General features: G+C 47.0%; 1 protein-coding gene across 1 annotated transcript in view; it reads right to left on the reverse strand.

The window, feature by feature from the left end:
* Nucleotides 1–1,225: 1,225 nt before the first annotated feature.
* Nucleotides 1,226–20,829, reverse strand: part of TP63 (tumor protein p63) — a 100,221-nt gene continuing 80,617 nt past the window's right edge. Inside the window, exons 6-15 of the mRNA XM_021536798.2 lie at nucleotides 20,303–20,489; nucleotides 18,499–18,614; nucleotides 18,067–18,176; nucleotides 17,685–17,821; nucleotides 16,602–16,684; nucleotides 15,548–15,684; nucleotides 4,692–4,849; nucleotides 3,656–3,800; nucleotides 2,760–2,853; nucleotides 1,226–1,522 (exon numbers count right to left, since the gene is read on the reverse strand). Of these exons, the coding sequence (XP_021392473.2) occupies nucleotides 1,226–1,522; nucleotides 2,760–2,853; nucleotides 3,656–3,800; nucleotides 4,692–4,849; nucleotides 15,548–15,684; nucleotides 16,602–16,684; nucleotides 17,685–17,821; nucleotides 18,067–18,176; nucleotides 18,499–18,614; nucleotides 20,303–20,489 (1,464 nt within the window). The remainder of the gene's footprint in view (nucleotides 1,523–2,759; nucleotides 2,854–3,655; nucleotides 3,801–4,691; nucleotides 4,850–15,547; nucleotides 15,685–16,601; nucleotides 16,685–17,684; nucleotides 17,822–18,066; nucleotides 18,177–18,498; nucleotides 18,615–20,302; nucleotides 20,490–20,829) is intronic.

Here is a 20,829-nt window from a genome sequence, read left to right on the forward strand (position 1 = left end):
AAAAAACCCAGAAAAATCAATTTCTCATGTAAACATGTCTTACTGCGGTAACAATACTCATAGTTCCCAGAAATGCTCTTTGTTTTAAGGCAGCTTATGGTTTTTCTTCTAGTTCCGTATCACCTAACTTATAGCAACAAACACAACAGGTTCCAACCCATTACAGATGTATCTAAAGACAAGTCTGGCTTCCTCACAGGTAATCTAGCAAGGTCCAAACAAAAGGTTTTCTGAATTTAGGATAGCTGAAGTCCTACAAACCAGTGTGCAGCTCTCACTCTTCCATTTAACTGAGGCTAGGTGGGCAAATCCTTATGCTAAACTAGCCAGGCTGCATGCGTGGCAAAGCCTAATTCTGTAGCTTAAATGTCAGTAGTATCATGGCAGGGTTAAAGGTCAGGTGGGGACAGAATTCAAGAGTAACCTGCACCTTTATTTACACTTCCAAGCCTGAAGGATGCCAACCAGGACATACATATGAATGTATACCCAAAACAAGGAGAGACAGCTAGCTTGGTTTTTCCAGAGAAGGCGAGGCAAAAGGAGGATGGATGCAGGTGCTGAAGTGCGGCCTGCCCAGCAAAGTGCATGTGCTGTCTCCGCTGGAGAATATTACTCATGAACAGAGCACTCAGCTCCATAGGAAGAGGCTGTTTAAGTGCAGCGTTCGGCAGACCGATTTCCATTTACTTTTCAGATAAACTGTCAGTTCAAAGTTGTGGTTTTTATATTTAGTTTTGCTGTTGCAGTGCGTTTGGATGCTTGGGTTTTTGTTTTTGGTTTTTTTCCCCAGAGTTTTGGGTTTTCTGGGGGCTTTTTAGAATTTTATTTCAACCTTCCGGCTTTACAAAGTGGGAGAGCTGGGCGAGAGAAACACATTTCAGGTCAGGGCACCCATAAGGTGTGTGAGGATTCAAAAGTCAAGAAAAGAAGCCCTCTCCCCAAAGGAAAACACAAAACAAGTTGGCCTTCTCACGAAGGTCAATGGTAGTCAAAGAAATACCACCCACCTTCCCCCTTTGCTCAGCTCTTCCCCTTGCAAGAGCTGGGGTGGAGGCTGCAGTCCAGGAGCACGACCTAGACAGCACCCAGGGCATGACCTAGCAGGAGTGAGCAGGAAGGTTCCCTCCGCGCTCCGTCCGGGGTGCAGTACCAAGCAGAAGGAAGACAAATGAAGGGCTGAGCAGTTCGTGGCTGGGGCGGGGTGGAGGGGGGCCCGCGGCTCTCACTCCCCCTCCTCTTTGATGCGTTGCTGTTTGTTGCGCCGGGCATCCATGTCGAAGTTGAAGTCGTTCCACTCGTCGCGGGGCGGGAAGGAGATGGTCTGGCGCAGCGTGAAGCGCACGGCGTCGATGACCCGCTCCCCGCGCGTCTCGCTCGAGCCCACGCTCACCGTGGAGGCGCCGCTGGGGGTGCGCAGCAGGTGGGGAGGGGAGGAGAAGTCATGGAGCTGCCGGTGGTCCAGGATGCCCTTCCAGATGGCATGGCGGAACTGCTCCGGGATCTTGAGGCTCACCAGATCCTGCAAGGCAAAGTGCAGGGCTTAGCAGGGGAATCCCGGGGCAAGCTGGGCTCCAGGAGTGAACACAGCCTCTGGGCCACCAAAGCTGCTAAAACCCAGGTGGCCACGATGCACAGCAGAAAACAAACCACTACTCCTGGAAGTGGTGGTTCACTCCAGAACAGGCATGTGTGGCCACAAGGCAGCAGCAGCCTGTTTTGAAGGCACAAAGTCTGTTCTTAAGTCGCACAAAACACTTGTTCATGCATAAGATGTGGTGATCTAAAGCTAGAATCTTAACTGGACTGCAAGGCCTCCAAGACAACCTCAGGGAGATCTGCTGGCTGTCAGTGGTGGAGGATGCTGGGCTGCTGAAGGTCAATGGCCTGGAAAATCTCCATGTTAATTACAAGGCCTGCAAAAAGATTTTAGAATCCAAGCCTGAGTTCTAGTATCCAGAGCTCTGGGTGTGACTCTACAGAACTGTCTTAATTACTTTAACATAACCAAATTTAGTAACAGACACATAGCCTTAGAAAACGTGTACTTTGAGGCCCCATAATTTCTGGTGCAAAACCTGAGGGTTGCATTACCTAAACTCTGGGATACACAGTATCAGCTTCTGAAAAAGTTAGCAACCAACTTTAGTTAATTTGGGTCAGCTTTTCTAATTAGAGCAGCAGCAGAAGGAAGGCAGCCTATGCTAGGGAGCAAAAGCATGACAGTCTCCCAAAGTCTTGGGGAAAAAACCCAGGACAGCCAGCTCAGAATAGAGCAATGGCCCTGGAGAAGAAGCAGCAACCCTGCAGCAAAAGCCATGCAAGAGTAAAAAAGTGAAAACAACAAACAGGGATGAAATGTCAGTGGCAAGGGAAGATGATTAAGGTAAGGCCAGAAACGGGCAGGGAGGGAAAATTGCAGACCACTTCTGGAGAGCCTACTTGTCTGCAGGCGAGTGAGGTGTAAACTGAAACCGAGCCCTGCAGAATCAACAGGAACGTGGGCTGGGGCCACTTCAGGGGCTCAGACAGACAGAGCTGGGCAAGGGGAGACACTCCTCCTCTGTTCCAGGCAAGGCAGTTGCAGTGCTGGCCCCAAATCCAGCCTCTCTTCACCTCACAACATCTTTACGCTATGCGCAACAGCCTTAAATCAAACGATTCATATAAGAATAAAAGTATACTCAGTCTGGATTTCTGACCTGTTCCTAAAGCAGGGCCAAGAGCGCAAACAAAGGAAATGGTGAGGAGTTACTTACATCCATGGAGTAATGCTCAATCTGATAGATGGTGGTCAGCCCCTGGGTCGTGAAATAATCCACACAGGATGAGCAGCCCAACCTCGCTAAGAAGCTGCAGAGGAGGAAGGAAGGAAGGAGAGAGAAAATAGGATCACCCTGGCTGCAACAGCCCAAACCACAGAAAACCAAACACTCAGCCAATCTGCAGCAACAGGAAACAAAGCTTTCACCCTTGGCTTGACCTCCTCCAAGACATCCCAGGCCAGCAAGCCACATCGCTGCCACATCAAACAAACGAGGGAGTCCTTCAGCTCAGCCCCCAGCAGACAGCCCTCATGGCAGCATCCTGCCTAAGTCAAGAGCCGGTGCTACACAGCCTGGGTGTTGAGGCAGGAGGGCTCACACAGACCCTCCTGCCAGGTCACATCACCCAGAAGGTGGCTGAGCCCATGGCAGCCTGGTGCATGCACAGAGGGCTGTAGCACGGCATGGGGTCTAGGGTTCAGACACATCATGCACTGCCAATCAGCACCTTCTTCCCTAAGTGTAAAGGATTCCTCATTTATGGGCAGCATTTTTCAACTTGTTTGACCTCACAAAGGGCAGAGGGGCTTCTGATCCCAGCCATGGCTTGTCAAGGGGCCAGAGGGGAAAAAAAGAAAAACAAGAAATGTTTGCAAGACAGCCTGGCACCCTCAAACTCCACCAGTCCAACAGATGCTGCATCCCTCAGCTTTCTAGCAGTCCTAACATCCCTGTTTCTCTCATCTGCTCAGAGGTGGGGATTTGAGGGTCAGTGCCCAGAGGGTGCCAGCCTCAGGACAGCCAAGAGCTCAGTGGGATCAGGTGCTCCAGACCCAAGGGCTCTGCTGCCTTGATGTGGGCAGTGTGCTGGGCAGCCTGCTCCCGCTCACCTGACGATGCTGCAGTCTGAGGGGTATGGAGGAGGGGGGGTGCAGTGGGACGTTGAAGGCATGGAGAGGGGAGGAGGCAGCGCCTGCGTGGGGCTGAGGCCATTCATGTCACCGGTCATGGCCATGTGGGTGCCCATCATGGGAACTGGAGGAGAGAAGAAGGAGGAGCACATTGTTACCCAGGCATGCCCAGACCCTGGCTTTGCCCCCAGCACGGCACCCAGGACAGCACCCACAGCTGAAGCAGCCTGAAATCCCCTGTAAAGCCCTGTCAGGGCGAGCTCATGAGAATGTTCAGGCAGGGCCAAGGACCAGATGACAGAGTCCTTCTGGCACTCTCCCCTCACAGGAGAAAGTGCCACTGTCACGTCACCTTCCCTCCCAGACAGGCTGGATAGAAAGCCTGGCTTGCCCTGCCACAGGAGAGGAGCAGCACAGAGCCAGCAGAGCAACCTAATACAGCAGCCAAACAGCTTTGTTTTCAGAGACAGCAAGAGCACCAGAAGGGGCTCAGCAACAAGTGTGGGCAAGAGTCCAGCTGTTTTGAAATAAATTAAAAAACAAAACACCGACCAAAAAAGCCTCAACAAAACTCAGCCCCAGAACCATGTCTGTCATCCTGGATTTACAAGCCTGCTGAGCACACAGCAGCAGCCAGGAGGAATAGAACTGTGAGATGTTTCCTTTAAAATTATGAACTGTCTTGACTGAACCAAGGGAAAAAAAAGCTGCCAATGTTTGCATCTCCTCTGCTGGGAAAGGAAGAAGAAACAAGTCTCGAAAGCCAGAGGACAGTGCAGCCAGCTAGATCTGCAGCAAGAAGCAGCTCTGATCACCCTGTGAGGCTCTGAGCAGGATGCTGAAGCCTTGCCCCGTGGCACAGCAGCGAGCAATATTTATTTGGCTCTGTAGGTTTACAGCGAATGACTCCAGGCTCTCCAGCTTAACACTAGCCCTGTGGAGATGCCAAGTTTCCTTGTCCAGACTAGCAGGGAGCACGCAGGCAACAGGAGAAGGAGGAATAAGAGTTTCTTACTGTTGGTTCCCATGCTGTCGGGGATGGTGGTTGGGGTCAGGGCGTTGCGCTGCTGGGGGTTGATGAGCTGGCTGACCGAGGGCAGCTTGTTCATGCTGTTCATTTTGCTGAGTGGTGGAGAGTTGGAGCCATAGGAGGACTGCGACTGCATGGAGGTCCTGCAAACCAAGGAGATGTTAGGGCAGGGATCACAGCAGCTGGTTGTTGAGAGCGTGCACCCAAGGGGCTACCTGGCCAGTGAAATCACTTATGCCATAGGATCATCACAGATAAAGATCCTTGGAAAATGAGTCAGCAGGAAGTAAGAGGTTTCGCAGATATTCTCAGCACTTTAAAAAAGTGAAATACCAAAAAAAAAAGGAAAGCTTAATTTTTGGTTGAAACTTCTTATTTAAAGAGAAGTGTCTATGCAAGTTTTTCAGTTCTAAAGAATATATGGAATGCCAGCAAACATGTGCCAAGATTAGAAGAATATTTTTAAGTTAAACCTCTCCTTGTAGTCAAAAATTTTTCAAATGAACAAGAACTGAGGAAACCATCCCAAACCATCCTAAATGCCCCTGAAACCTGACTGCAGAAATAGTTTTCAAACTGGGTCATGCTTACTACCTTTTTTTTTTTCCAAAATTCCTAGTTATAACAGCCAGAGTCTCCTTGCTCAAGACAGATTCCAGGCACTTTAGGGACCACTACAGAGATGGTCAGAGCTGCCTGGGATGCCAACAGGCAGCTTTTGCTGGTGTTAAGTCAAACTTGGTATCCAAACCCTGTAGGCTGTTTGCAAAGAGGATCAGGTTCCTGCTACCACCAACAGCCTTCCTCAAGTCCATTCAGCCCCAAACTCCATCCAGCATATTCATGGAGTGGGCCAGAGAGGCTTGCCAGAGCCCCCCACTGCCCAGCCCTGAGGGTCCCAGCTGCAATCCTGCCATGTAAGTGATCCAGACTGCCAAGACTGGGCTGCTTCTGAACAGCAGCCCAGCTCCCAGATTGATTTACGGCTCTGGCATCCCATCTGGAGTGGGGTGTTATGTGGGACATGCAGAAAATTATCATTAAAGCTGGTCCAACGGCACAGTTGGCATAGCACTGCCATGCCATAAGGACTCCCTTTTTTCTCTGACACCAGGGGCATTTGTAGGACTGGGCAAAGGTTTGGGACACGTGCCTGTTCCCAGGCACAAGTAGCCTCAAGCTGTGATCACCCTGCAGAGCAGAGGTCACCCAGCTTGCCACCCAGCACTCCTATCACACTGACCCCATGGTGAGTGTCCAAGGGCACATTCCTATCTTATTTCCCACTGGGAAACTTGTTCCCATCTGGGTATAACTGGTTACACCAATTCCTGGGAACTGGCTTTTCTTCTATGCAAATAAAATAATTATTACTCCAAAGAACCAAAGTGTAAAAGGAAAGAAAAGGCTTATTCCTAGACAATTTATTAAAACCTTCAGCATTCAAGGTCAAGTTCCATACAATTACATTGTCTCCAGCTTCCTGCACTTTCAAGACTTGCAGTGCTGGGTGGAGAAAACATCTATGCTAACAGGCTGGAGTATCTAAGGCCCTGAAGAAATGTTACCTAATTAAACAATTACAGGAGGTACAGAAGGGTGTGAACTGTCCTTTGGCAGTGAAGATGCAGGACAAGATCCAGCAAACTTCACAGACTCAAGGAAGTGGAAAGCACAAGAAGCTTCACAAATTAATATTAACAATGGCAGCAGCTCCCAAGGGGAAGTGAAACTAAGCCATGAAGTTCAGACCTAACTTTCCAGAGTGAAGGGAAAGATTCAGATCTGACATTTCAATTCCCCAATTATGAAAGTTGAGGCCAGCCATGAAATTCAAGTCAAGTTGACACCGCCCTTAGCCTAAAACGCTTCTGGATTTAGGAGCAGTGAGTATTTCTAATTCGTGGGTTCAGGCACTTATCTTAACTAAGCTTCAGCTGAAATTAATACACACCTGAAGAGTCTCTTACAGCAAAATCTGCATGATCTGCAAGGTCGTGAGGAGGTCAATGAACACAGCAAAATTCCAAATCAAATCAACAAAGGCTTCCCAAAGGAGAGAGCTGCACTGTTTGAGGTCAGCAGTGGGCCCATCTTTGCCCTCTCCATCACCAAAGCTACTTAGGAGACTATAAAATACTTTGGGGGTAAAAGAGAAACAAAAGGCAATCAAACACAAGCCAGACCAAAACTTCAGAAAACACTTTAGAAAACAAAGCCATACTTTAACATATAGCTTAGGGACTCCATGCTCATCTCATTCATACTCCTAAGACTTAAGATTAACATGATCAAGAAAATAAAACAAAACAAAAGCATTTTTCTTTGTACCCCCACTAGTTTCAGCTAAGCCATTCCATCACATGAGCAGATGTTTAAAAGGCCTACAGAAAGCCATCTAGCCAAAGAGAAGTCTCAAGATAAACCAAGATGCAAAATTTTATTGAAAATTAATGTCACACATCAATATGCAAGAGCCTTAGAAACACAAGAAAATGGTTTTTGTATTAAGCACAAGGACTACATGGTGTTTGAGGACCCATTTAAAATATATAGCTTTTTTTTCCCCTCGATTTTTAAAAACAGATATAAGAATGTCATGCACAGTGATTTTCATTAAAATTTTACTTACTAAGTCTCAAGAAAGATTAGGAGTCAGCATTAACATTTCTTTGATATCAATGCCAATTAAATCCATTTTAATATCAAGGTATAAGGACTTCAATTAAGAGACTATTATACTTCTTGGAACAGTCTGATACAAAAGGCACTGAGTCACATTCTGCAACTGAGTTTTCTCTCTTCAAGAGGCTATGTAATTATTGAGCAAATAACATTTGTAGTTACGCAAGCTCATATGAGGGCAATCAGTCTCCCATGCTTCAAGGCATATACTGATCATCTCAGGAGGTCATGAAGGAACTTTCTTGTCCCATACATGAACAAAGTTCAGTTCACAGTCTCGTATAACTCTGCATTTTCCCAGCTCACAGATACCAGCCCTTCAGCAGAGGCAGCAAACTGCTGGGACAGACCAACTACCTGACTGAGCAGACCAGAGTCCTCGTTGGCTAGAGGAGCACACAGCCATGTAAGCAGCCTTAAATGACATCAAAAGTTAATTAAATGCAATTGGGCAGATCAGGCTCAGAGTTCCAGATTCCACCCAAGCCCCTGTGCCTGCAGTTTGCTGTCCCTGCCAGTCAGTGCAGAGACAGACAAGCAGAATCAGAGCTGTCCAGTTCTGTGTCTGTCCTCTCAGCAGCCACACCAAGGATCACATCCCAGGTTCACACAAGGCCAGTGTGCTCACGGACAAGGGTCTTTAAAGCAAGGTTTCCCACAGGGCTGTGTAGCACTGGGGTGCCACTGATGTAGTAACAGCACACAAGTGACACAGATGTGCTCAGTTTCATTCATCTGCTTTGCAGGGCCATGAAGCAGCAAGATGCCCTCACTGCCCCCATCCCAAATTGCTTCAATTCTAAAGCAAACAACAGAGAATCTTTTCAATAACTCCAGTGGATTGAAGGCTTGGTACCTCACGGGGAGCATGGAAAGGAGGAGCTCCAGTAGTTACTGGGCAGACAGGAGCTACAGCACAGGGCCAGGGGTGGCAATAATGACTCCCCTTAGATTTCAGGTATGGGAATTTTATGGGAATTTCTCAAGGCAGGCCATGAATGCAATCTGCTCTTCAAGAATGGAGCTGCAATACAGTGAGTGGATATATATCAAGTAGCTGACACAGACTGATATAACCTGAGTACCTGATAAGGCTCAATTAGTCCACTTGGTTATTCCTTGAAAGGAAAAGGCTTATTTTCCTGAAGACGCAGAGATGGCAAAGAAGCAATGAAAAGATAGCTGGGATGAAGTTTTCATTTTATCTCTAGAGGACAGACTACAAAGCAACTCAAATTGCTTTCAGCTCCAGGTATTTGATAAAAGAAAAAAAGAATAGCACCTTCTAATATAACCACCTGCTAGTTGGAAAGCAAATCAAGTCACCACTAAGATCAGCATCACAATCATCACCCTCTTACAGCCAAGTAGGACAAATCAGAAAGGCATTCCAGAAAACAATAGGATCCAAATAATTTACATTCTTGTTTCATGGAAGTCTGAGATGTTGTATTGCCCATTACAGTACAAGGCATTTCCTAGAGGCCACACCAAATGATGAACTGGAATCTTCCAGTGTAGGCTGTGGATGCCTCCTCAAACTTGCTGGTGAACAGGTCCAGGAGCAGTGCTCTAAATACAATTCAGTATTTTCCTGTCTCATATTGCCATCCAGAAGCAGAAAATTCAAAAATCTAGGAATAAACCTTCACTGGAAGAACAGAAAACCATGCCAAACATAATCCCATGTCTGGACTGCATTTACAGTTCAGGTTCCCACCTCTCACAGGGAAAGGAATCATACTGCCTTTCTTTTCCCAAATAAAAAGGCACAGAACAATAGTGACCTGCTTTGTGATCTCAAAGAACTTCCTGGTATTTCTAGGCAAGGTAACAAGGCACTTGATTTTGATTATCTTTACACAAGGAAGGATCGTAGAGCTGCAACTGTATGAAATAGGCACTGCTAGTGCTTAATTAGCTGGTATTTATATACTTAACCCCAGTTTTGGGGGCTCTTTTCCATCAGCCCTCCTCCACAGTGCTATGGTAGAGCAAGTCTTGCTAAGACATTGGAGACAGCCAGAGATGGGATATGGCTCCCAAAGGGGATGTCAATAGGAGTTATCACCTGCTCAGATCCCTGCTCTGCTGACTAGCAGCAGATGTGGTGATGGTCAGAGATAAGAGTCTTCTCCAACAGCATCAGGCTTTTTTCCTTGGTGGGTGGCCAGGCAGCCTGCTCTGTGTTTGGGAGGCACCTTCTTTTCACATTGCCTAAGCAAGTTTGTCAGATCTGTGTCTGCCCCAGATAAATCCAGCAGACTGCAGTGCAGGGCACACAGGTCCCCAGCAGGACTTGGACAGCCTCTTGAGTTTCTCAGGAGCTGCTGATCATTGGCATTTGCAACCAAGCTCTGCTCCCCAGCCACTGTTCCTGGTGTACCTTCAGTAACTTCCTCACATTTCTGTCTTGCTGCTGTGAACATTGGAGGGCTCCTAAGAAGCAGTGCCTGAGAGTGTGGGTTGAAGAACCCTTCTCTCCCAGCATCAGGGGCTCCTATTCATGTAAAGATGTTTGAGCACCTCTCAGTGGGCAAAACGTCCACCCTCGAATCCCTCCTCCCTCACCGGAAGTATCCACATCCAGTGCCATGCTCAACCTGGCCAGCTTAACTCCATGGCATGTCATTTGCCTGCTGATTGTTACTCTTTTGTGACAGTCTGGGCTTGGCACAGACCCCTCCTAGCCAAGCCCTGTTTGAATGGCTCTGTCTCAGAGACAGAGTTTGATAAAACAAGTGTGAGAATTTACAAGTCTTTGCTGAGAAAAAGTCTTCTGTGCAGGAGTTGCTAAACCCAGAAGCACTTCAGACACAATTAGCAGGACCCTCTGGTTGCAGGATTAATGGGCAAGGTGGACATGGCCTGAGGCCACTTGGCTGAGTCAACTGCAACATGTGATGACACTGCTTTCCTTTGAACTATGAAGCTTGGAGAGATGGGGCAAAAGATAGGGTTGATGGAAATGCTAAGGCAACATCTAAACTTCTGAACATCTGTAAGGAAAGGGGCTAGCTCCAACCCCTTTTCACAGCTAGGGAGTTTTGCACACTCTACCCTTTACACCCCAGGCTGCAAAGTGACAGGGACACTGGGCACACATGGGTATCATTACAACTCTACCACACATTCCACTGGTGGGCAGTTCAGCCCACCACTTGGATCAAGCCCATAGAGTCAGGAGGAACTCCCTAAGCTCAGTAAAGCTGGATCAGTATCAGCAGAGCTCGTGCAAAGGCAAAGTCACACAGCCTTCCTTGCAATTTTGATGTACTTTACATCAGACCCCTTAAGGTAGGAAATAAGTGGAAACAACTCATGATGCCAAAGTCGAGGGCATTTCTGCAGGCATAAAAAAGTTTCTTAGCAGTGCCACTTCATATAATTATTACCTCTCCCTGCCCAGCAGTACAAATACATCAGCTACTTATACTAGTGCATGACCAGCACTGAAACAGGCCAAATTGACTATCACAGACCATTTAAACACATATCCTCTGCTTCCATCCCCCCAGTCCATGGACACACTTTTTAACTTAAACAAGACAAAAGCCATTTTAAAATTGAGACCTGCTCAGAGAAACTCTGCCGAGTTCCACAAATACAGAAGTAAGAAGAAAGAGTATTTAACACGTTACAAAAACAGGGGGAAAAAAAGTTACACCAAGACAGACAACATCATGGTTCCCGACCTCGCAATGCTATTGGCTACAGCTAAGAGGTCTGTAGAAGTGTCTGTTGTTTTTGTAAAGTTTGAGTCCCTTCAGAAGTTTACTCTCACTATTCACTCTGCTGCTATCAGGCTGTGTATTTGCCCCACTGTTCCTAGTCCTGCCAGCTGGGCAAAGTGGCCCTTGCCAGCTCGGTTTATGGATATACTGATGGGTTTGGGGGGCTGGAATGTTTTAGGATGGCATCGGTCTGTTTGGGAGGGTCTCTCCTCGAGTCCATGAGTTCACTCCTGAAGCAGGCCGAAAGGAGACTGTAAAGAAGGAACCAGAGAAAAGAAAGACATGAATGTACAGGACCCTTTGCCAGCCACCATGAGAGAAACAGTTATTTTCCACCTTCATGATCACAGTATGGGCTTTCAAAGAGGGGAAAAAGCAAATGTCTTAGCACCTACAGTGAGGGTATGTAACAGGGAGATTTAGGAAGCTGGAAAGCCCCAGGCACAAGCAAGTGCTTGGCAAGGAAGGGAAAACAACCAGTTGATAGAGAAATCTGATGCTGTCCTAGTCTCATGGGTACAAATAAGGCCCTGATTATGTTTCCAGTGACAAATCCAGGAATAAAAGCACTCAACAAAGAGGAAAAGGAGTCGACTTCTAACTACAGTCACTTCAAAACCAGAAGCTGGTGCTAGAGAGGGAGAACAGTACCTATTGGCCATACTGATCACAGCTCAATTATTGTCCTTTGAAAAGCTGAGGGTTCCCTGGGGCCACCAGCTGATGCAGAGGGCACTGTATCCTAAGAGCCCTTAAAGCTGGTTCCTTTCATCTTGGCCATGCTGTACTGAGAACACTATCCAGGTGCCTGGAGCTCACATGCAAGCACAGCACTACAAAACCAAACCAAATCATGCAAAAATCCACTGTTAGCTTTCACACCAAAAGTGAGATTAATGAAGGTACAAAGAATGCCTTCCCACAACAGCAGGCACTGGGATCCTTGCAGCTCAGCTAGAGCACTCCAGACATGGATAGCTCAGTTCTGTCACAGCTCACTAATGAGGTTAATTCCTTCTCATTTGGATAGTGAGTTTTGCTGCTCCCTAGACTGAAGGGCAGCCAGTGGGCTCATAGCTGCAGCCCAGCAGATAGGAAAGAAATGCTGGGGTGCAAGATCCCACTTGGATGTGAAAGCTCCCTTCTTGGCAGCCATTGGAAGACTTTGTAAAAACCCTTCAATCACAGGAGTTGGGCTTGGTGTTCCTTATGAACTTTATGGGTCTCTTCCAACTTGAAATATTCTGTGATTCTCTGCTGCAGGAAACTGAAATACAGATAGTTTTCGGCAGAGTGAAACCCACTACATGAAAAAGTGTTTTCTAGTGAAAGCCTTAAAGACTATGCAGGTAGCTCTGTGAGAATATTGATGGCAAATATATTTCACAGCGGGGCAATGAGGAGACATTCTCTCCACAAAGCATGAGCCACCTCTGATATCTCTTGCAGCAGTAATCATCTGGCAAATCTGTTTTACACAAGTGGTAGCAGGCTATGAACTCTTCTAAATAAACGTGTGCTGCAGTTCAAGTATGGGCCCCAGGATTTGTCAGTGAAAAAAGGAGAATAGAAACTGAAAGAAAAAATCCAACAACTTCCCACCTATGATCATGAAGGTATTTGGCATAACAGTAAATAGGAGAAAACCATGCACAAAGGAGCAAGCAGAGAGAGGAGATGAGACAGAGAAATATTGTGGTCTGGCACAATGTGGAGCACTGCAGTATTTTAGTCATCTAGTGGGAGACAAGCATTCTGACTGTCACCAGATTTGTTGTTCCTACTCCAGAACAGTCAGACAGCTGCATCTGCTGGCCTGTCAAATGCAATGCTGGTCTGAATGTGCACAAGAGCCATTATACAGTTGCTTTCCAAAATTACAGATTTATATTTTTAAAACTAGTTTCACCATGATCATCTTAACCTTACTTTTCCTACTCTTCAAAAGAGATGAAGCTTTCCATGTTGTAGGAATGACAGGGAAAACTCTTTCCACACCTAGATAGCTTTCCTATGTTAACCACTGCCCCAAAAAGTAAACTGAAAATCCCAGCAGTTCCTCCACCAAGGTGTGACTCTGGAGCACATGTGCATGCTGCTCCATTTTGAGAAGGAAGAACTGAAGGCAATTTTCAAATATTCCATTCCCACAGAGCCCTGCTAGGACCCACAGCTTCCAATACATTCCATCTTGGTCATTGCATACACACTTCCCAGTTCCCACTTTTCAAATGTGCATTGAACTAAAGGTGAACCAGGACAAAAATTTTGAAGTACATCCCTGCATTCAAAGTGAAAGGCCAGAACAGACTCAGGAAGGAGTCCCTGTGCTCCTGAGTTTGGCCAGTCTGACAAGGAAGCAGTGGCAAGACATCTCCCAGCAACCTGCTCACATGCAGGGCTGCTCTTGTCCAAACCATTCCCTACAAAGCAGCTGCTCTCCCCATTCTCACATTGAGACCTGAAACTCCTCTTTTGGGGTGCAATTGCATCTTAGAGTCTTTTCAGCCTAAACATCCCTCTGTCCTGAACACATTCCTTCAGATATCAAGTCATACCATGGATTACTGAAGAAAAAGCACCCAAACCCAAAATGCACTTAAGAAACTGTTGCCTGAATATGCATTTCAGCACAGAGGACACTGCTTGATGACAGGCTGTGGACAGAGACAACTGCAGCAGCTCTGGACAAATACTACAAGTTATTTTTCTCCATGCTCCTGGCACCCTTTAAAGCTCTTAATCTTTCTTCCCTGCATGAGCACACTCAGCAACTGAGAAAAATGAGTCTGTAACTGGACAAGTGCCAGGAGACATGCCAATAGAAGTTTCAATAAATTAAATGGCTAAACTTCTACATGCTGGTCTTAAAGGTAACACAAATACCAACCTCATTTGCCAGGAACCTATTCTACTTATATAGAAGGAATGAAAAAAGTAATTATGGCAAAGCCAACTGTCAGCACCAAGGGAAAGCTGTCATCTGCTGCTGTCCATTTCTGCTTACAAAACCACTTCTCAGCTGAAAAGCCTGTGGTTCAGGTGAAGCTTTGAAGACAAGCAGTAGAGCACACAAATGCCACAATGCCCAGGAGCTAGTAAATACAAGCTGTAGTATATACAAACAGTGCAGATGACTGATAAAAGTAAATAACAATAATGAGATTTTTAAGTGCCCCAAAAAAAAGTCCAGAGCCCCCGGATGCTCCAGACATTTTGGCAGAAGGCTTTTCTCACACCTCCACAAGACTCCAGCTGACACTAAAAACACACAGGTCGAAATGTGAACACATGCAGAGATCTGGCAGAAAGCTGTGGTATTGCAGAAGTCCTGAGACAAGGCCGAGGCACTGAAACAAATCCCTACAGGCTCTAGTGGGCCTTATGTGGTGCCTTGGCCCCATGCTAACCTCTGCAGAGGAATGAGTTATACCCACAGCCTCCAGGAATGCACGAGATCCCAAGCACTGCTGCTGGCAGCCACCTACAGCCCGGGTGCTATTTTCTGTCACCCGAGACAGCAGGTGAAGCAATGCCCATGAATGACACTGCTTACTGCCCATCTGGGAAGTCAGTCTCTGCCCAAGCCTCTGTCTGCAAAGCTTTGGGAACCCAGACACCTATTTGGCCTTTCTTTTCCCCATCCTCCTCACACTTACAGCACCCAGAGCAATCCCTGTTAACCGAGTTCAGAAAGGATGGAAAACTTCTCATGAGCAATGTGAAGAGTAATCTGGCAAAGGGCAGTTTTTGACAATACTTCAAAAGTATGTATAAAATTTTTTTTAAGTGTTTACTAGCCACACTAGCCACAAAGGACATTTTTTGTGTTTCAGCTTTGCTCTCAACTTTCAGCTGCATGTTCTACAGCTGAACAACCTGAAGGATTGCTGTACCACTGAAACACCAGCCCTCCAATGCACGAGGCATGCACTGCAGCAGGGTGAAAGCACTTGGCTGAGCTTGTGCTTACAGTCCCAGCTCTACACACTCTTAGCAAGGTGGTCAGATGGATACCCTGGACATGATTCCATGTTTGCTGCCATTCCCACAGAGCAATGGGACAGGAGTGTCCCCAGCCTGTGCTGCCCAGCAGGGATGGGCAAACACAGCAGGCTTCTGGCCACAGGCTGTCAATGGCTCTGCCTCGCTGTGCTGTGCCTTGGGGCTCTGGCTAGAAATCAAATGAGGCACTGAGCCCATCCTCATTCACCCTCTAAGGCCAAAAGTTGAAATATGTGGAATGAAAGTAGAGAGGGACCTTGCAAGCAGTCAAGACGTGCACTGTGGGAAGCAGGACTGCTTTGTCCCATTGCTCAGCCCTCAACTGAGCGCCGTGTCCCTGTGAACACCTTGCAGAACCTTCTGTGTCTCTCTCCTCTCTCCCCACTGCACTGACACTGCAAGCACGCTGGTACTCACTGCTTCTGGAGTAAGTGCTGGTGCTGCTGCTGCTGCTGCTGCCGGTAGGTCTCGATCGTGTGCTGGGGAAGGAACTGCATCAGCTCCAGGGACTCTTTGATCTTCAGCAGCATTTCGTATGTCTCCCGTCCCCTCACCTGGGTCACGGGAAAAGGACGGGGGTTGGGGGAAAGAAAAGCTTTAAAGGACTGCACTTATAGACCTTATTGACAGTCTTAGAAAGTCTTTGAGAATGTCAAGTAAACAACCAGAGCAGGATGCGAATAGTCTGTTTATACAGTATGCTCACACAATAAAAATGCTATCTTTGTTCTAGAGGTGCAGCAAATTCTGAAGAGTGATAATCTCACTGCAGGCTGATGAACATCTTGGGGCTGTCATACGGCTCAGTGTGGATCTATGCCAGCCAAAAGCAACATTCTGATCCAACTTATTTAGACAGAAAATGTCTTTACTTGCCTCAGATGTAAGCAGATCTGGTGCTGAATATTACATGCCCTCAGAAAAGACAGCACATGAATTTGGGAGCTGGGTTTGGCTCTCCCTTCTTCTCCAAGCACACCACGATTTGTGATTTAAGCAACTAAACATGGCTCATGAGAAGGAGCTAAATGGCCAGTTAGAGGTATTTCTTGTCCTTTCCGAGTCTGCACTTAATACAGCATATTTTACTTCTATCACTGCATTACAATTGCAATAAACATAAAAGCCACAGAAGCATCCACCCAGTCTCCTAGAGAAAAGTCATGTTCCACAGACCCAGAAAGGACAGAGGAGGAAACCTAGTTAGATCTCAAAGATAGTGCTTCTACCAGAACAGAGAGATCCCTTGGGATATTCTCATATGCCTTGCATAAGCCATTCTTAGCACCTAGTGGGATTTTTAATATTTTTATTTGGAATATGTATTTAAAATTAACAGTTAATGGAGTTAAAGAAAATAAAAATTATTCTTTCACACCCCAGCCCCATCCTCAGTTCTTTCTGAAGTCTAGGTGAGCCTTGAGTCACCATTAAAGATACTAAACATAGGGTAAATAAAGAGAGAACTCACTGGCAAGTACAAGAGCTCATCATCTGGGGAGCGTCTTTTTTTGATAGATGTCATCTGTATGCCATGAGTTCCTTGCCGAAAAGCTGGAAAAGAAACCCCAAAGCCATCCCATTAAAAAAAAAAAAGGGAGAAGAGGGAGGGGAGGAGCATACAAAGAAGAAAAAGGCAAAAAGAGAGATACAAATAGATATGAAGTGCATGACCAGCTCAGATCTGTAATGCTCTAAAGGGATCTCTGCCTGAGCCACTCCAGAACTGTCCTTGCAGCTCCTGGCTCCTTAAGGCAGATATGACTGCAGATGCTAGCTGGCCATGTCACTTGGGGAAACACAAGGAGTGCTGGCAAAACCCTGGCAAGTCACACTCCAAACAAGCACTGGCTCTTTACAGCAAAGTTACAGCAAGTTTTGGTATTACAAGGCTCACAAGGCTGCTGGTGAAATCAGTGATCCATGAAGGTGAGACCATTGGCAGGGAGCAGAACTCCCTAAGAAAACAAAGTCCCTCTCTAGTCTGCCTCCTGTCATAACCTGTGCCCTGCTGTTCAGCCTGCTGCCTTCACTGAGTACAGGGGAAACCAAAGGCGGATTTCCACATCCTGCATGTCCAGTGAGGACTGGCTCTCTTGAGAGCACAGAGAGGCTGTTTGCCAGGGTGTCTGTGATGCACAGCAGGCTTTGTGTGCAGCCTCAGTCTAGATCCCTGTGGCTGGAAGACACCTGCCACAGCACAGAACACTGGCTAGATGAAGCAAAGAATAACAGCATGACCCCAAACAAGCAGCAAAGGTTCAAAAGGTTAGAGTTCCAGACATACAATTGAAAAGTGGCAAATAAACACCCCCTCCAGTCACCACTGGCAGGGCTAATCTAACACCAGCAATGCTGCAAAGGAGCCCACACACCCAGACTGTCAAACACTGCTTTGTGAACACCAGCTCGATTTTTAGGCCGATTCACCCTGGGAGAACAGACCTCTAATGCCCCTCTGCCTGCAAGCCCATGCACAGCACCACTGTGTCCCTGTGGCACAAGCACCCAGAGACAGCCCCATTGCCATCTGCCCAGCTCTGCAGCTACTTACGGCGCTTCGTACCATCACCATTCTTTGTGCTGTCGGACACTTGCTGCTTGCGGATGCTGTCCTCGTCTGCCTTGCGGTCTCTGCCTGGGCAAGCACAAATACGGGCTTCGAAACATCGGCGGCCCAACACTTGCCCACTGGGAAGAGAGGTGAGGAGAAACATCAGCTGGCATCCTGGGCACGGGCCAGCAGCTCTCAGCTTCACACCACACTCTGCACCTTCCATTCCTCAGTCTACATGTCTCCAGTGCTGGGCAACTCCCAGCTGCAAAGATCTAAAGAATATCCTATAGCCCCTTGAATTAAGCTGTTCCTAGGGGTTTGGAATGCTGCCTAAGTGGAAGAGGAGGCAGAAGGGTTCCACTCATGATGCACAACTCACTCTCTGGTTTCCAGGGTCACAATGATAAGGATCGGGCGGCGGTTCATCCCTCCAACGCAGCTGCTGTTGCACATGAAGTTGTACAAGACTGTGGTGAACTCGGTACCGACCTGCGTGAGACAAAGGCAGAGAGGGAGAGATGGTGGATGGAAAGCTCTGCTTTCCCCAAGCTCTGCTCTTGCATTTGCCAAGCTGGGCTGCAAGTGGACCAGTATGAAATAGGCCCTCAATGCAAAGCTTCCTTAAAAGAAATGAAGAATCCCTGCTCCCAAGGGATAAGGAGGGTGTTTCACAGCTCATTTCTGACAGAAAGGAAGAAGGGATTCATTGTGATGAGGATAGGGAAAGCCCAAGATCCCATCTCCTTTGACCAGAGTTACAACCCCCAGCCCTTGTGTGCCAGGATGGCACCAGCTCGAGCTCACAACACACCTGGGGTGGCTCGTAGGGGACCAGCACACTCTGCCTCCCAGTGATGGGGTCTTCTACATACTGGGCATGGCTGTTCCCTTCCACTCTGATCAGGTGGCTGGGAGGTGCAATCTGTCCTGCAAAGGCAAAGAGGAAAAAAATGACAGACTGTTCAGTGAAGTAAGGTCATGCACAGGGTGGCAAGATCTGCCATCAAGGGGGATGCACATGGCACCAGAGGTCCATCAGAGTACACAGAGCTGCCTCTCAGCCCTTGAAGCATCCCTTCCCAAGATCCCTGCTGCCAGACACCAAAGGAAACACAGGCTTTCTCAAGCTCACTCTGGATGCCTGTGGCTAAATTTGAACAAGGGCTTCCCAAGATCCCAGAAGAAGTGAGCCAAAATGTGAACTGAATGGCAGCTCACAGCAGTTCTTCCAGCAGATAACTCCTACTGGATTTTTCACACCAGCTGAAATCCTTTATTTTCTTCCCTCTAATTCATATACAAAGCAAATTCCTTCAAGTCTCAATTCCCACTCTTTCCCACATCAATTGTTAGGTGTCTTCTGCTCCCTTCCATCAGTCTTTATCCTTAAAAAAAAGATTCAAGAAGCAAAAGAACTATGTATTTAATTACTGGTCAGCTTGAAAAATCATGCTTGCTTACAGCAGCAGCAGAAGGGGACATGATCTTCTTGGTTCCTAGGCTGGCCACTTTCCAAATTTTCTTCAGCATTTTTACAACATACAACTGAATTCTGAGGAGAGGAGTCTGCTATGGATTCATCTCAAGAATTTGTTTTGTGTATTAACTGTTCATTTCTTACTCAAAATACAACCTATTTCTACAGAAATAATTATTTCAGAATAAGAATTTATAGGGTTTTTTCCTTTCTTAAAACTCCATTACTGAATGGTGTCAAACCTCAATAAATCCAGTCCTGTCATAAAAGCACATTTTAATATAAAAAACTGTTTTGAGGAACTGTCTCACCTCACTCTGATTTTACACTCCCAAGTCCTTGCTTATTTCTGGGGCTTGTCTAGCTGGCTGCACTGCAACCAGCAATGGGATCCAGACTCCCAAAACATCCTGCTAACTGACACCAACTGGGTTTTTTTACAGTAGGAGATAAATAATGTACGTAGAATAAAACAGATGCTCATCTGAACTTATGTGAACTTAAATGACCAAGGTAAAATGGAGCCCAGCTCATGAGCTTGCAGAAAACCAAAGGACATTTTAAAAACAGCTGCTACTTCACTAACATGAGGATAAGCAAGTAAAAGATTAAAACATTATACTGAACTGAGAGTGTTACATGTAGAAGAACGTTGCCTACAGCTGATGCTGGCACTTAGCATTACCCTGCCAGAGATAAACAGCCCCTCTGTCTTTGAGGTGTGGATTAGGGACTGGAGATGATATTGCATCCTGTTACTAGATCCCTGTCCCAGCCACATGGAAGCTCATTCCTGAGCACAAGAACAGCTGCTTCTCATTGCAGGAGCAAAAGCAGAGCAGAGAAAGGCTACCAGAGGGACAGTGCCTGCCATGGGGACAGACATCCATCCGACCTGGGCAGGCACGAGGTTTATTTCAGTGCCTTCCTCCCAAGGACGAGCATGCACAGGGACAGCTAAAGCATTGATTGCATGATCCTTCCTGCCAAGCACAGAAAATAAAAAGCTGCACAAGGCATCACAGGGAGGTCTGTTTTCAGAAGGTTTGCTCTGAAGCTGCTGTCACACCCCTCAGTGGCCGCTCATCAGCCAAGCAGCTCTGGAGAGGGGCTGCCAGCACAGCACTGCCCTCCTTACCCTCGTTGAACTCCCGGCTCAGCTCGTGGTTCGGGCAGCGTTTCACCACTTCAGTGACGTGTTCAGCTTTCTTGTAGACTGGCATAGCCCTGATGACAGCTCCCTGAGGCGGTGGGGTCATCACTTTGATCTGGATGGGACATGTCTTGGCGATCTGGCAGTACAGCTTTTTCAGTTCGGTAGAATACTGAATGGGGAACAGATCAAAAGAGAGTCAGAAGTTCAGCTAGGGATAAAAGCACACCAGGAACATGGAGATGGCTTTGTACATGTGACTGAAAGCACCAGCCACTGAACAGGCACTGCATTTGTTTGTACAACAGCCATGCTTCCAGAAAAGTGACAAACCCTCTAGAGCTTTACCTGCTGTAAAATAGCAGAGCATAAATCTACATCCCAGCTTTCCCAAAAGCAAAAATCTTCAGATAAAGAGCACTTCATTTACTCGAACAAATAAAGCCTTTATTTCTCTTGGGCTCACACTCCCTCTTGCAAAGGACACCCAACACCCACCTAACAAAACAGAT

Source organism: Lonchura striata, chromosome 10 (assembly GCF_046129695.1).
Source record: "Lonchura striata isolate bLonStr1 chromosome 10, bLonStr1.mat, whole genome shotgun sequence".
Lineage (NCBI taxonomy): Eukaryota > Metazoa > Chordata > Aves > Passeriformes > Estrildidae > Lonchura > Lonchura striata.